The 17,288-nt window shown below is 43.8% G+C and overlaps 1 protein-coding gene across 2 annotated transcripts in view; it reads left to right on the forward strand.

Moving 5' to 3' along the window:
* LOC144683716 (uncharacterized) overlaps positions 1-15,828 on the forward strand; it is a 131,565-nt gene extending 115,737 nt beyond the window's left edge. For both annotated transcript variants that reach the window (XM_078547025.1, XM_078547024.1), the window contains exons 16-17: positions 5,947-6,230; positions 15,405-15,828. In XM_078547025.1, the coding sequence (XP_078403151.1) occupies positions 5,947-6,230; positions 15,405-15,552 (432 nt within the window). In that variant the 3' untranslated portion in view covers positions 15,553-15,828. The remainder of the gene's footprint in view (positions 1-5,946; positions 6,231-15,404) is intronic.
* Positions 15,829-17,288: the final 1,460 nt, after the last annotated feature.

Here is a 17,288-nt window from a genome sequence, read left to right on the forward strand (position 1 = left end):
TGACCTCTTCTGAAAAGCCTTGTACTTTTGTCTCGAAATTTGTCCAAAAACTTTAAAGGATTATGGTCTGTACAAACAATTGTTTCTGATTAATTGTTTGCAACGTAAATTTCAAAATGCTGCAATGCTAACACCAAACTCAAAGTCTCTTGTTCGATCGTTGAATATCTTCTCTGGTGTACGTTCAGCTTCCATGAGAAATACCCTATCGGTTTTTCAATTCCAGTGTCGTCATCTTGTAACAGTACAGCCTCAATGCCTATATCGCTTGCCTCTTGCAACTTGATTTGCTTGGCATAATTGGGTACTGCCAATACTGGTGTCGTAGTTAATACAGTTTTCAAGCTATCAAATGACTTCTGACTCTCCAGTGTCCTTAGAAACTTCATGTTCCTTTTTAACAGTTCAGCCAGTGGAGCAACCGCTTGGCTAAAATTTGGTACAAATTTCCGGTAAAACCCACTTATGCCCAGAAATCTCAAAACTTCTCGTTTTGTTGTAGGCACTGGGAAATCCATGACAGCCTTGACTTTTGCATCTCTTGGAGCTACCTTACCATGTCCAATGATATGGCTTAGATATGTAACTTCAGTTTTTGCAAATTCACTTTTAGCCAAGTTCATCATCAAATTAACTTCTTGTAGTCAAGTAAATAATTCTCCCAGATGCTGTAAATACTCCTCCCATGTCTGACTGAAAACAATTAGATCATCGATATAAACTGCACAATTGCCTAGACCCGCAATTACTTTGTCAGTCTTTGAAGTGTCGCAGGTGCATTCTTCATACCAAATGGCTTGACTTTAAACTGATATAGTACAAAAGCTGATATCTCCTTTGCTTTCTCCGACCCGCCAAATCCTTTTACCAAGTAATCCTTGTGATAAATTTTGATTGTCCCACTTTCTCAATGCAATCTTCCAACCATGGTATGGGATATGAATCCACTTTTGTGACCCCCATTCACCTTTCAATAGTCCACACACAGCATTTGTGCTTCATCCGGTTTCGGTACCAGTGCAACAGGTGAACTCCAGTTACTGCAACTGGACTCAATTATATCATTTTGAAGCATGAAATTAATTTCTTTTTGTACTTGTGATAACTTTGCTGGACTTAATCTATAAGGATGTTGCCTTATTGAATATGATATTTCAATAGATACATCATGTATAGCTAAATGTGTCTTTCCCAACTTATTGCCACAAATAGGTTTGTGTGACTGCAATAGCTTTTCCAAATCACTTTGACGCTTGCTTGGAAGGTAACTCAATATTTCATTTAAATTTTCAAGTTATCCAATTTGATTAGAGGAAAATCAATTTCAGAGTGCTACACTTCTACCTCTTTCTCATCATCCACCGTCACTAATATCTCTTTTTGTTCCTCTTCCCTGTCAAAGTACTTTTTAAGCATATTTACATGACACACCCTCTGCTTCTTTCTTCTATCTGGAGTATTTATTAAATAATTTACTTCACTCAATTTCTTTTCAATTCTGTAAGGCTCACTAAATCTTGCATTTAATTAATCACCTAGAACTGGTCACAAAGCTACTACTTTCTCTCCAGAAACAAAACTGTGAATTTTAGCCGCCTTACCTGCTTTCACTTTCATCACTTGCTGTGATATCTTTAAATGTTCCCTAGCCAACTCAAATGCTTTGTTCAATCTTTCCCTGAAATTTGATATGTAATCCAGGAGATTAGTTTCTGAATTTTGACCACCAATTTCTCATGAATCAATTTCAGTGGTCCCCTTACCTCATGACCATAAACTATTTCAAAGGGGCTAAAACCAGTCGATGCATTAGGAGCGTCTCTAATAACAAATAACAAAAATGGAATTACTGTATCTCAATCCTGTGCATAATTATGACAGTATGCTCTCATCATAGTTTTTTTAAAGTTTGATGCCATCTTTCCAAAGCTCCTTGTGACTCCGGATGAAAGGCTGTTGACTTAAACTATTTTATCCTCAAACTGTTCATTACCTCCATAAACAGTCATGACATGAAATTTGACCACTGATCTGATTGTATTTCTTTAGGTAAACCATATCTTGTAAAAAATTTAATTAATTCCTCCACAATCATCTTAGTTGTAATATTTCTTAAAGGTATCACTTCAGGAAACCTGATAGACACATCCAGTATTGTCAATAAATACTGATTTCCACTTTTAGTCTTAGGGAGGGGTCCTACACAATCAATCATGACCCTGGGAAAAAGTCCTTCAAATGCTGGTATGGGATTAAACGGGCCAGTTTAATCACTGTTCATGGTTTTCCTGTTATTTGACATGTATAACATGTTCTATAGAATTTGACTACATCATTATGCAATCCTGGCCAAAAAAAAATTACCTCTGTATCTTTTCCTGTGTTTTCCTAATTCCTAAATGTCCCCCCATTGGAATTTCATGAGCAATCCTCAGAATCTCATTTCTATACCCTAATGGGATTACAATCTGATGCATCTCCCTCCGGCTTTCATTTTCTGAATGTGATCTGACCTCCATTTTCTCATCAGAATACCTTCCCGAAGATAACATACTGAAATACATTTTGCTTTGGTTTCTGAATAAGCTTTCTGATATAACTGTTTTAATTGCAAATCATTTTTCTGTAACTTCACTAACTCTTTGTGTTAAACGTTTCAATTGAACTGTCCTGCATTCCTTCCTCTTGAACAATGTTATCAAATACAGTGCCAGCTAATTGGATTTTGACACCTTCTTCTTGCCTTTGAACTGCCTGCTTATCTTGTTTAACTTGTTCTTCCCAATGGACCTTTGATCTCGTTATAGCGCAATCAAGAAACAATTCAGGATGTTCCTTTTGTAACACCTCTGTTGAAAACACTTCTACAGGCTGCTCAACTACCACAGGCATCACCCACATTTGCAATTCAGCTATGTCATTACCCAGAATAAATTGAAACCCTGCAATAGGCAATTTTTTCATCACTCCAACTGTAACTTCACCCAACTTCCATTTGCTCTTTAAATTTACCTTCCACAATGGATTAGATTTAGCATCTCCATGAACCCCACGTATTATTACCTTCTCCTGCAACACTCCCTCTGAACAACAAATATCACTCTCCCACAACATTAAGGGTTGACTAGCCCCTGTGTCTCTTAAAATTTTAACATCTTTACCTACTCCACGTGTACACATGGAAAGACTTTGCCTTCACATACATAGCTTTTAAGCATTTCTGCAACCTGCTCCCCAGAATTTTCTTGAGTAAACTGTGAACACATTCCCACTTCTTTACCTTTCACTGATTCTCCCTGTTTCACCTGTACACAAGCCACTGGTTTCTCCTGTGCCTGAACCTCAGAACCCACAGTACTTTTACTCCCAGAGCTTTTCTGTACCCCCACAGTTCCTACAGATTTTTCTTGCAATCTCCAGCACATTGACTTCTTGTGCCCCACTTTATTACAATGAAAATACTTCAATTTTCAAATGTCATTTCTACCTTCAGCATCTTCCTTTTTATTCTGAGAAAAAAAACTTCCTGGGAACTTCCAGCTACCCTTTCTCTTCCCTGACTACCAGCCTTCCTTTCACCTTCCCACTTTTTATCCTTTTCCAATTTGAAAGGGTGATGAATAAAAGGTTTAGCTCTATGAACTAACTCATGATCATCAGCTATCTCTGCTGCTTGTCTTACAGAATCAACCCTCTGTTCCTCCATATGAGTTCTCACTACTGATGGGAATGAATCTTTAAATTCTTCCAAAATAATGACTTCCCTAAGAGCTGCATAGGTTGTCTCTATTTTTAATGCCCGTATTCACCGGTCAAAATTACTTTGTTTTATTCTTTCAAACTCAATATAAGTTTGCCCAGGCTGTTTTCTCATATTCCTAAATTTCTGCCTGTATGCTTCAAGAACCAACTCATATGCACTGAAAATTGCCTTTTTCACCACATCATAATTCACCGACATTTCTTCTGATAGCGAAGCATATGCCTCAAGCGCCCTACCCAACAACTTAGACTGTAACAATAATGTCCCGCTTTCCTGTGGCCATTTCATCTGTTTGGCTAGTTTCTCAAATTAAATAAAGAATCCTTCAATATCTTTTTCCTCAAACTTTGGAAGAGCTTATACAAATTAAAACATATCCTCACAAGATCCTACTCTAGAGATGAAGCCTTCCTTACCTACTGACATCTCTTTTCTAACTGCCAACATTTTCAGTTGGAATTCTCTCTCTCTCTCTGTTTCCTCCTCCATCTTCACAATTTCTAATTCCCTTTTAAAAGCCATTTCTCTGTCGCTTCTAATTCAAGCTTTTTCATTTGCAACTGAAGTCTCACTACCTCCAGCTGTGACTCTCAAGTGTCAGGTTTCACTTCTAACTGTAGATGCTGTGCTACACTTTTAACCATATCTGATTTCCTAGCCTCTGCAGGTAACCCTAATTTTAACTTACCTGCCAACTCTGTTAACTTACTTTTGATTATTTTCTCCAACCCTCTGAGTTGTCTCTTCTATTCCCAGACAAGTCTTAGCAATTGCCAAAGCCATCTTGCAGTCTCACCACTTCTAAAATACCTCACTAACTCCTGAATTCAAAGTGCTCCACATGCTCGTAAGCTTTAAGATTCACCAATTCCAAACCAATCAATGAATTAGAAATATTATTTATCCCGGATGAGCCCCCAATTTTTATGACAATGCAGTTGGTAAAGCTGAGTTATTTAAAAATCCCAGAGGGAAACTTTAAGCAACTGTCATAACCTATAATTTTAAGTGTTATGTTTGAGATGCAACTCTAAATTCAGGTATCAGACCACCAGTTCTCGAGGTTTTACATTAAACTAAATGAAACATTTTATTAATTTACACAGGTTAATATATATACACACACACACATGGCTACAGATTACTACTATCTTAAGTTTTAACAAACTCCCAAACGAACCTCCATTAAGGCAACAGCAACCCATAGACTTAACCAGACACCAGGCAAAGCATTTTCACCTTACGATTTCAAAATGAGGTTCTTTTTACTTTGATTCCTATGGAGACAGTTGGAGGTTTATAGCATCCTTTTGACCTCGCATTGCCTCTGCCCTGCACACCCAAAAACTGCTGAAGTTATACCTACCACTGTTCATTGAATGTAAATTCTCATTGTATCACCAGGCTCTTCCAACAATAAAATCCCTTTCATAATACCAATTTTATTAGTAATATAAACATATTGCTTGGTATCTGCTAGATAGGGCTCAGCCTTCACCCCACTTCGTGAATGATCTATTCAAAAAATGCAAATACATTCTATTTCTCTTACATATCAAAACCATTACCCATCAAAACACCCAGACTAGCTGGTTTTAATCCAATTAAGACACACCCACAGACTAAACCTCTATTTTAGAAGAAAAATATATTCCATTAATCTTATATACATTAATAGCTTCATGACAGGAGATCTCTTGAAAAGTATAAAATTCTGACAAGGCTGTACAGACTGGATGCAGGGATGATATTTTCTCTGGCTTGGGGCTCTAGAACAAGGGGTCGCAATCTCAGGATATGGGATAGGTCACTTAGGACTGAGATGAGGAGAAACCTCTTCACTCGGAGGGTGGTGAATCTGTGGAATTCTCTACCACAGCGGGCTGTGGAGGCCAAGACACTGAATATATTTAAGAAGGAAATTGATTTCTAGACTCTAAAGGCACCAAGGGGTAGGGGAAGAGAGCGCGAGTATGGCGTTGAGATAGAGGATCAGCCATGATCATATTGAATGGCAGAGCAGACTCGGAAGGGCAGAATGACCTATTCTTGCTTCTAGTTTACTGTGTTTCTGTGTAAGAATTGGAAATGTAGCCTTAATATGCCTTTTTGACTTATTGAATGGGCAATAAATGTAAATTGACTCAAGAAAGCATAGGAAGTAACGAATCCTGTTATTACAGCTTGAAAAAATGGAGCAAGAAAGAGACCAATTCAGACTGGAGTATGAAAAAATGAAACAGAATTTGAAAGCTAACGCAAACAAAGGTGAAGATTTTTATTGGACCAAAAAATCAGCTGCTGCGCACAGATACTCGGAGCTGGAGCTAATGAGAACGGAGATTGAAAAATTAAAGGGACAGAAGATAGAGCTGGAGGAGAAATTGAAAGAGGCCCTGAGGTGTAATACAGTATATAAGGAAGCATGGAACCCCTCAACCAGCCAAGAAGTTGCACAGGCCAACAGGTAATGAAAAAATATACATAGTGGTTAAAGAGGGAGTCTTGCCCGTCAAAAACCTCTTAAAATGCAACTCTCACTGATTAGAACCCTTTTTTGAATCCTATTAGCCTCACTGAGTTGATTTTATTTGTAGTTATTTTAAGAGCTACTTTCGTAAGTTCTTTGCGTTGTTTCTAAGGGCAGCTGAACCATCACTTTTTTGTGCTGAGACTGCATTATCCAAATGTATCATGTGAGACTGCAATGAAGAAACTTAAGTATCAAATTCCAATGACTTGCCCATTTGAACATTGAACATACAACCTGGGATCACATAATTTGCATATTTCAGGCAAGCTACAGTTGGAAACGCTTATAAATCAAAATTTATTCATTCGGGCCAGGAAATAATGTACTGCTGCAGGCTCTAGGCACAGAAGTTTAAGAAATCCCAGGTTTGCTTATGCAAATGTGGAAGTCTTCCAGCAGAAACTAGAGATGGAGAAACTGCGGGAAGTCTGAAAGCACAGCCAGGATAAAGGAATGGCAGAAAGAGCACACACACAGGGAACAGCAAAGGGCACAAAACATAGAGGGAATGAAGGAGCTGTGGAGAGAGTGCATTGTGAGAATAGTCAGAGGCCTAAGCACAATGGGGATAAAGCAATGGCTTAGAGAAAGAAAGCCCTTTGTGATCCCAGTGGAATACTAGAGAACACAGTAGGGATAAATGAGTGGCTGAGAGAGAGAAAACTGCAAGAATAGCAGGACGTCAAAGAGCACAGTGCGGCTAAAGCAGCAACAGAAAGAGAGAGAAAGCACTGTGAAATAGAGGGAGAGAGAGCACTGCTCTCTCCCGCTCTGTGCCTGCTCTCTCCTGCTCTGTGCCCACTCTGTGCCCGCTTTCTCCTGTTCTGTGCCCGCTTTCTCCTGTTCTGTGCCCGCTCGCTCTCTCTCTGCTCGCTCGCTCTCTCTCTGCTCGCTCGCTCTCTCTTTGCTCGCTCGCTCTCTCTCTGCTCGCTCGCTCTCGCTCTCTCTCTGCTCGCTTTCGCTCTCTCTCTGCTCGCTCTCGCTCTCTCTCTGCTCGCTCTCGCTCTCTGCTCGCTCTCGCTCTCGCTCTCTCTCTGCTCGCTCTCGCTCTCTCTCTGCTCGCTCTCGCTCTCTCTCTGCTCGCTCTCGCTCTCTCTCTGCTCGCTCTCTCCGCTCGCATGCTCTACTCGCTCACGCGCTCTGCTCGCTCGCGCTTTCTGCTCGCTCGCTCTGCTCTCTCTATGTTCTTCTTCGATCTCTCTGCGCTTGCTCCCTCTGCTCGCTTGCTCTCTCCGCGCGGGCCCGCTCTCTCCGCGGGCTCCCTCTCTCCGCGGGCTCCCTCTCTCCGCGCGCTCCCTCTCTCCGCGCGCTCCCTCTCTCCGCGCGCTCCCTCTCTCCGCGCGCTCCCTCTCTCCGCGCGCTCCCTCTCTCCGCGCGCTCCCTCTCTCCGCGCGCTCCCTCTCTCCGCGCGCTCCCTCTCTCGCTCTGCACGCGCGCTCTCCCTCTCCCGCTCTGCACGCGCGCTCTCCCTCCCTCTCCCGAGAAAGCACACAGAGAGACAGAGAGAGAGCGTGAGAGCGCCCCGAGAGACGGAGAGAGAGAGAGCGCCCCGAGAGACGGAGAGAGAGAGAGCGCCCCGAGAGACGGAGAGAGAGAGAGCGCCCCGAGAGACGGAGAGAGAGAGAGCGCCCCGAGAGACGGAGAGAGAGAGCGCCCCGAGAGACGGAGAGAGAGAGAGAGCGCCCCGAGAGACGGAGAGAGAGAGAGAGAGCGCCCCGAGAGACGGAGAGAGAGAGAGAGGGCCCCGAGAGACGGAGAGAGACAGAGAGGGCCCCGAGAGACGGAGAGAGAGAGAGGGCCCCGAGAGACGGAGAGAGAGAGAGGGCCCCGAGAGACGGAGAGAGAGAGAGAGGGCCCCGAGAGACGGAGAGAGAGAGAGAGAGGGCCCCGAGAGACGGAGAGAGAGAGAGAGAGGGCCCCGAGAGACGGAGAGAGAGAGAGAGGGCCCCGAGAGACGGAGAGAGAGAGAGAGAGGGCCCCGAGAGACGGAGGGAGAGAGAGCGCCCCGAGAGACGGAGAGAGAGAGAGAGAGCGCCCTGAGAGACGGAGAGAGAGAGAGAGGGCCCCGAGAGACGGAGAGAGAGAGAGAGGGCCCCGAGAGACGGAGAGAGAGAGAGGGCCCCGAGAGACGGAGGGAGAGAGAGCGCCCCGAGAGACGGAGAGAGAGAGAGAGGGCCCCGAGAGACGGAGAGAGAGAGAGAGGGCCCCGAGAGACGGAGAGAGAGAGAGGGCCCCGAGAGACGGAGAGAGAGAGAGGGCCCCGAGAGACGGAGAGAGAGAGAGGGCCCCGAGAGACGGAGAGAGAGAGAGGGCCCCGAGAGACGGAGAGAGAGAGAGGGCCCCGAGAGACGGAGAGAGAGAGAGGGCCCCGAGAGACGGAGAGAGAGAGAGGGCCCCGAGAGACGGAGAGAGAGAGAGAGAGGGCCCCGAGAGACGGAGAGAGAGAGAGAGGGCCCCGAGAGACGGAGAGAGAGAGAGAGAGGGCCCCGAGAGACGGAGGGAGAGAGAGGGCCCCGAGAGACGGAGAGAGAGAGAGAGAGGGCCCCGAGAGACGGAGAGAGAGAGAGAGAGGGCCCCGAGAGACGGAGAGAGAGAGAGAGGGCCCCGAGAGACGGAGAGAGAGAGAGAGAGAGGGCCCCGAGAGACGGAGGGAGAGAGAGGGCCCCGAGAGACGGAGAGAGAGAGGGGGCCCCGAGAGACGGAGAGAGAGAGAGGGCCCCGATAGACGGAGAGAGAGAGAGGGCCCCGAGAGACGGAGAGAGAGAGAGGGCCCCGAGAGACGGAGAGAGAGAGAGGGCCCCGAGAGACGGAGAGAGAGAGAGAGGGCCCCGAGAGACGGAGAGGGAGAGAGAGGGCCCCGAGAGACGGAGAGAGAGAGAGAGGGCCCCGAGAGAGAGAGAGAGCGCCCCGAGAGACAGAGAGAGAGAGAGAGCGCCCCGAGAGACAGAGAGAGAGAGAGAGCGCCCCGAGAGACAGAGAGAGAGAGAGCGCCCCGAGAGACAGAGAGAGAGAGAGAGGGCCCCGAGAGACAGAGAGAGAGAGAGCGCCCCGAGAAACAGAGAGAGAGAGAGAGGGCCCCGAGAGACAGAGAGAGAGAGAGGGATCGAGTGAGAGGGAGCGCAGAGGGCCAAGAGGGAGCGTGAGCGCCGAGAGAGAAAGGGAGCGAGCGCCGAGGGCTAAGAGAGGGAGCGAGGGCCGAGAGAGAGAGAGAGCGCGAGAGCGTGCCGAGAGAGAGAGGGAGGGAGGGAGCGAGCACGCAGCGAGAGGGCCGAGCGAGAGAGGGAGCAGTGCTCAGAGAGAGCGAACACGAGAGTGTGAGAGAGCACAGAGAGAAAGAGCAAGAGAGCGAGCACGCACAGAGGGAGTGAGAATGTGAGTGAGAGGGGAGAGAGAGCGAATGAGAGTGCAGAGGGCGCATAGATACAGAGAGATCCGAGAGTGCACCTGGCACAAAATTTCACCTGGGTAGTCGGCAAAGAAGGCAATTGGGTAGCAAGGATCAGATAAAAGCAAAATACTGCGGATGCTGGAAATCTGAAACAAAAATATAAATAGCTGGAAAAACTCAACAGGTCTGACGGCATCTGCGGAGAGGAATACAGTTAACGTTTCAAGTCCATATGACTCTTCATCAGAACACTGGAAGCACAGCAAGGATCAGATGGCCTGTAGTGAAGCCCATTTAAAGCAAGAACAAGTTTGATTAGTAAAATATCTTTCATAAATACAAGCCGTGCCAAAATGCTGCATAGACAATTAAGTACTTTTTTTTAAAGAGTAATTGCATTTGGAATGTTGAAAATACTGCAGTCAAATTACACATAGGTAGGCCCCACCAACAACATAGAGGTAAATACCAGAGAATGTGTTTTAGTTGGTTGAGGCGTAAGTATTGAGCAGGGCATAAGAGAAATCTCCCTTGTTCTTTGGCATAATGCCATGGGATCTTTTGTGTTCACTTGAGGTGGCAGAAAGGGCATTGGTTTAATGTTTCATCCAGAAGATGCCACCTCCGACAGTGTTCCCTTGATACTGCCCTGGAGTATCAGCCTAGATCTTGTACTTGAGTTTCTAACGGAACTTAAACCAACAAGATTTCCATCCTAGGTAAGTGAGGAAACTGTAGCTGCTTCATCCATAATTTCCAAACCTCTTGTTTCAGCTATTGCCCATATAAAACTGACATAGACTGCATGTGCCAAATGGCCGCCTCCTCTGCCATTATGATTCTACAAGGGAGACTGTTTGGAACAGAGAGATGTAAGGCTCCAGTGAAGGCAAAGCCACAGTCCTAGAAGTAACTAGGACTGAAATTGTGAACTTCACAACCCCACAAACTTCCTTCAGAGCAGAAAGAGAGTTAATGATCCTTCCATGTCAGGCAAAATAAATTACTTTCTAATAATGTACTCTCCTAAGAATGCACTGTAAAAAGCACGTCTGTCATCTACAATGACTTCCCCTTACCTAGGAGATAGCATGATACCCTTCCACCATCAGCTATGACCTGAAAGGCTCTCCTGGTCGGCCTCCCACTTTGCATCCTCTATGAACTTGAGCTCATCCAGAACACTGCTGCACATATCCTAATATCGCACCTGTTCACCATCAACCCTGTGCTCACTAAACTACATTGCCTCAGTATGGCAAAGCCTCGATTTTAAAATTCTCATCTTTATTTTCAAATTCTACCATGGCTTCACCCCTCCCTATCTGTGTAACTTCTTTCAGCCCTAAAACCCTCTGAAATCATTGGCCTCTTGCACATCCCTGATTTTTGTTCCAGCAGTAGTATCCGTGCCCTCAGCTGCCCAGGCACCAAGCTCTGAAATTTCTCCCCCACCCCTGATAACCCCTTTACCACTCTTTCTTCCTTTAAGACATTCCTTAAAACTTACCTCTTTGACCAAGCTTATGCTCACCTGTCCTAATCTCTCTTTGTGGTTTTGTGTTAAATTGTGTTTGACAATTGCTCCTCTGGAGCACCTTGTTAAAGACATTATATAAATGCAAGTTTTTGTTGCTGCTTTTGTTGAAAGAGTTCCTTCAGTCACATCCTTACATTAAAAATCTCTCAAAGTGCCTAATTGCTTGGTACATACTCCTGCCACTGCATCTCAAGATATCTAATGGGATTTCACAGTTTCTACATTCATTTCAAAGGAAAAGACAGCCCACAACAGCTGGGAGAGATTGGCAGCAGTTGGTGGACTCCCAAACTTAAGACCCCCTTTCCCCTGAGAGGAAGAAGGTTTGCAGACCCTGGAGAGAGAGAGGCCATCAATGGTTTTGGAGATGAGGAAATAGGAGGAGCTATGCCAGCTGAAGGTTCGTCAAGGCATCCTGTTTCTCCTCCATTAACTGTTATGTCATGTGAAACACTTGTCATTTCTTCAATTAAAAATGGCATGAGCCCTTCTCCTTGGAATTTAGCCTCTATTTCTCTTTTCCCTCTTTAGATATGTCACAGCATGAAGAAGACAAGTCCCTCAGCATTCAATACCAACATTTTGTGGCACTCACCCTTATTCACTGTATCCCTCACCGCCAAACAACAGCACAGATTCATCGAACCTGGGGAAGTTAGATAGTGAAGAAGAGAAAAATAGACTGGACAAGTGAAAAATGAACTGGTTGACACATAGGGAGCAAGTGTGACCAGAGGCAGCTTGTGATGGTACATGGTGGGGGGAAGATTTGGCTGAACAGCTATGAGGTGCCAGAGTACTGCAGCTTCTGGGCATATATTTAAAAGAACAATGTTTGCATGGCATCAAATGTTAGTGCAGGCATTGGGTCCCATATAAGACAGTGTGTTGCAGATGGCAGCTCAGGTAAAAAGAAGTTCACCAACTGCTTATGCAACATATTGGAGAATCATTTACAATCATTGTGATCTAATGTAGCGCATATGGCCAGGAACCTTTGCAGCAAAGTCTAGTCTTGCTTCCTGCATTGATGCTCAGACCTTTGTCATGGAGGCCTTAGGTACAGGGCTGAAGAAGATGGTCTCTCTGGACAGCTTTGGTGACTAGTTTCTGCCGAGTATCACTCAAGGGTTCACCAGTCTTTCTGGACCATTCTGGACTTGCTTTTCTACAAGTCAAAGACTGTACATAGTTCCCAGTTCTTTAGGATGCTCCCAGATTAATCAAGAAGCCTGAATTGTGTCTTCAACCCATGGTGTACTCAGTGATAATTCTGGTGGACAAATGGACATGGTTATTGCTGCTCAACAGTCTTGGCATCAGCTAAGGTCACACAGGATAATTTTTATTACCAAGAAACACCCAAAAGTTTTGTTCTCTGTGTTAGAGCACTGTTACTGTTGTGTTCCTTAATATTACCTGCATAATGTGGGCTGGTTGTCACACACAAGCTGCACCTTGGGAAATGGTTTATTTTCCTATTGACTTCTGTCTGGCATTGATAAAGGAATCCCATATGGTTTCTTGGGTGCCATTGCTACTTATCAGCAATTTCCTGCCACTCGGTATTGATTCTCCATGCAGAAACGGATGGAGTCACTTATTCTGGAAATTAAGGATGATGTGACCTGAATAGCCACTAGCAGAACAGCACACATGGCATAAATCTGTGACAGCTTCACAGACATTTCTCGTCAGTTAATTGAAAGTAGGAGTGCCTCTGCTTCTACACGGTATGTACCTCTGGTGCACCCTCATCAGCCTTTGCCCCCCTCCATTGATCCTCCTCCCCTTCTAAAAAAACAAAGATAGTGAGAATTCATAACAGGAAATTCATTACATGATTCCTGAAAAGGTGAGAAGGTAAATGACAACATTCAGCAAATGGTACCTAGGCAGATGAGAATGGAGGAGGCAACAGCAAGAAGGAAGCTATAATAACTATAATGAGGTTTTAACTGAAACTGAATAATCTTGTTCCTTTGAACTTAACTTCCACCTTCAAGGTAGCACATCTATTTTATGTTAATTTTGAAATTTAAGGCTCAGTGAAAATTATGGGGAGTCGAATGTATAAGATCACCACATTGTTATCACCTCACCCAAAAATCGGAAAGTGGTTCTACCATTTTCTACAAATTTTGTCAGAAAATCAGGTGCGGGCTAAGCAGAGCAGGGATGTAGTACAACTGATCCATGTCCCAATTTCAGCCCCTAGCTATTGTGAAAGAGGGATCACGTTTAACCAATTTATTGGAGTTCTTTGAAGTAGTAACATGTGCTGTGGATAAAGGGAAGCCTGTAGACGTGCTGTACTTGGATTTCCAGAAGGTATTTAATAAGGTGCCACATCAAACGTTATTGTGGAAAATAAAAGCCCATGGTGTAAGGGGTAACATATTAGCGTGGGTAGAAGATTGGCTGGCTGGCAGAAAAGAGAGATTATGCATAAATGGGCCTTTTTCTGATTGGCAGGATGTGATGGGTAAGGTCCTGCAGGGGTCTGTGCTGGGGCGTCAACTTCTATAATTTACACCAATGACTTAGATGAGGGGAGTGAAGGCACAGTAGCTAAATTGGCAGACAACGCAAAGATAGGTAGCAAAGTATGTTGTGAAGAGGGCATAAAGAGGTTGCAGAAGGATATAGATAGGTTGAGTGAGTGGCAAAAGCATGGCAGATGGACCATAATGTGGGGAAATGTGAAGTTGTTCACTTTGGCAGGAAGAACAAAAAAGCAGAGTATTACTTAAATGGAGAACGGCTGCAGAATTCCAACCTGCAGAGGGATCTAGGTGAACTAGTGCATAAGTCACAAAAGGTTAGTATGCAGGTCAGCAAGTAATTAAGAAGGCTAATGTTATCCTTTATTACAAGAGGAATTGAACATAAAATTAAGGATGCTATGCTTCAGTTATGCTGGGCACTGATGAGACCACATCTTGAATATTGTGTGCAGTTTTGGTCTCCTTATTTAAGGAAGGATATAAATGCGTTGGAGGCAGTTCAGAGGAGGTTTACTAGATTGGTACCTACCTAGAATGAGCGGGTTGTCTTATGAGGAAAGGTTAAACAGACTAGGCTTGTTTCCACTGGAGTTTAGAAGAGCGAGAGGAGACTTAATTGAAGCATATAAGTTCCTGAACAGTATTGACAAAGTGGACGTGGAAAGTATGTTTCTTCTTGAGGGTGAGCCCAGAACTAGGGGGCACTGTTTTTAAATTAGGGGTCGCCCTTTTAGGACACATGAGGAGAAATTTTTTTCTGAGGGTTGTGCAACTTTGGAACTCTCTGCCTCAGAAGGCAGTGGAGGCGGGGTCATTGAATATTTTTAAGGCGGATGTAGATAGATTCTTGTTAGGCAAGGGAATAAAAGGTTATCGGGGGTAGATGGGAATTTGGAATTCGAAACACAAACAGATCAGCCATGATCTTAACGAATGGCGGAGCAGGTTCGAGGGGCCAAGTGGCCCACTTCTGCTCTATTTCATATTTATGTTTGTATGTATGTATCCTAATGTCAGGAAGAACACACCAGGAAATCGAGACAATTACTTATAGTGAGTGAGGAAGACCTTGGAGAAGGCAGATAATCTGACTACCCTGACAGAGAAAATTGAGTAAAAAAGAAAGCAGAACAAGCCATTGTAATTTATTTTCTAATGCTGTATTATTTTGTATCAACTTTCCAAAAGCTATTCAGTGTTTCACAACAGCAAGTTGATAAATAATTGCAATGTTGAACTAATCTGAAGATTTGTTTGATGAGGGGACTGGATGCTGCCTTTTCATTTCCAGTATATTGTTTTTAATCCAGTCCAAACTGATGTGATGAAAATCTGGCTGTAAGAGTTCTAAATGTAATAAATTTGCGCAATCTCAATCCGGTTCCTGTTGGGATCTCTCCATTCAGCACTCACATAGCAATCTAACTCAAGCCATAAGATGGTTAGTGAAATGGGTAAAATCTCACTATTTTGCCGTAGGTACAGCTCTTCTGAGTTGGCAAGAAGCAGTTTTATTTGGCATTTAACTGTGAGTACTTGATGCTAACATGGGGTGCCCAAGATGGAAAGTGTTTCAGTTCATAGTAACATTTCTCATCTTCATGATGAACACAAAACAAGCAAAGTACTTGTTATGATACTAGAGCCAAGTAACCTATGTTGTGTTTCAACAGTGTACTGGCAAAGCTGAAGTCATTGCGAGTGAAGGTCGGACACCTGTTGGGTTCTGTTCTGCCACATCTGGACTTAAAAGACATCAGTTACGAAACAGACACAATCGATGAAATCCTAGAAAAGGTTATCGAAGCAAATAAACTCTGAGTCAAATCTTCCATTTTATAACATACTAAGAAAAAGACAGCAGCAACCTTTGATGAATGCATTTGAGCAACCCGTGTGTTATTTTGAAGTGGGTATATCCCAGAAAAAACAGAAACAAGTGATAGCAATGTACAGGAAGCATTTGCAGAATTCACAACAATGGCTACTACTGAAAGTACAAAATCAGTTGTTTTGATAACCATGCATCTGATCAAATCTCTCCACATGTAATGAAATTTATCAGAGCTGCTGGTAAATGACACAAACTGCTGCTCTATGTTTGTTTTTTTTATGCCTCTTTTTGTTGGTGAATACTCCAGCACAAAAAGTTGCTCCCAGGCAGTAACATGATTGAAAATATTTCTGAATGCACAAACTTAATCTATTGATATTGGAAAAATGAAACCAAGGATGCAGAACAGCCTTAAGCTAATCAGATGTAAAGTCCTTACAGAATCAAATGTCTGACGCCTGCAACTTTTACAATTCCAAATCAGTGCATTTCTGAAACTTTTATAATATGCCATAGATCTAATAACATGCAATGGACATGTCTACTCCATAGTCATAATGACAGCTGTTTTAATTTATTCATGGGAGTCACTGGCTAGGCCAGCATTTGTTGCCCATCCCTAATTGTCCTTGGGAAGGTGGTGGCGAGTCGCCTTCTTGAACTGCTGTGTGAAGGCCGGAGTTCTTTAGGGAGTTCCAGGGTATTGACTCAGTGGTGATGAAGGAACAGTGATATATTTCCAGGTCAGGATAGTGTGACTGAGAGGGGACCTTGTAGGTGGGGGTGTTCCTATGTCCTATTGGCTTATCGTTTTAGGTGGCAGAGGTCACAGGGTTGGGAGGTGCTGTTGAAGAAGCTGTGGCAAGTTGCTGCAGTGCATCTTGTAGATGGTACAAACTGCAGCCACGGTGCGCCAGTGGTGGAGAGAGTGAATGTTTAAGGTGGTGGATAGTGTTGAGATTCTTGAGTGTTGTTGAAGCTGCACTCATCCAGGCAAGTGGAAAGTATTCCCTCACACTCCTGACTTACATTATGTAGAATCTGCACAGGCTTTGAGGAGTCAGGAGGTAGGCGATCAGTCACTCAGCACAGAATTCCCACTCTCTGAGCTGCTTTTGTAGCTACGGTATTTATATGGCTGGTTCAGTTAGGTGTTTGTTCAATAGTGAACATCCCCCCTGCCCCCACTAACACTGACCCCAGGATGTTGATGGTGGGGATTCAGCAATGGTAATGCCATTGAATGTTATGGGGAGATGATTAGATTCTCTCTTGTTGGAGATGGTCATTGCCCGGCACTTGTATGGTGCAAATGTTACTTGTCTTTTATCGGCCCAAGCCTGAATATTTTTTTTTCTGAAACTATTGGTAAGAAATTGAGAGTTTAGTACTTTTCTGACCATGCTGTCTTATTCAACTTGTAGTAACTGTAGAAAAATATCAATGAAATTCATTTTCTATTCTTTAGTAGGCAGTTGATCAGGTGAGTAAATTAATTGAAAAGATTTTTGCTGCTGAGATTGAGTAACAAAAAATAGTTACACAAACCTGACAAATGTATGTGAACATTTGCCTAAATCTCCAAAGGGTTATTATAAAAGAAATAGCATGCTGTTAAGATTCAACCTTCTGAATGTCATCCTCTTCCTGCTGGGATTCCTCCATTCTTGCAAAGGATATTAACAGATGAAATGCATCATAATTGTGATAAATGGGTTAATAT

Source organism: Cetorhinus maximus, chromosome 8 (genome assembly GCF_964194155.1).
Source record: "Cetorhinus maximus chromosome 8, sCetMax3.hap1.1, whole genome shotgun sequence".
Taxonomy (NCBI): Eukaryota; Metazoa; Chordata; class Chondrichthyes; order Lamniformes; family Cetorhinidae; genus Cetorhinus; species Cetorhinus maximus.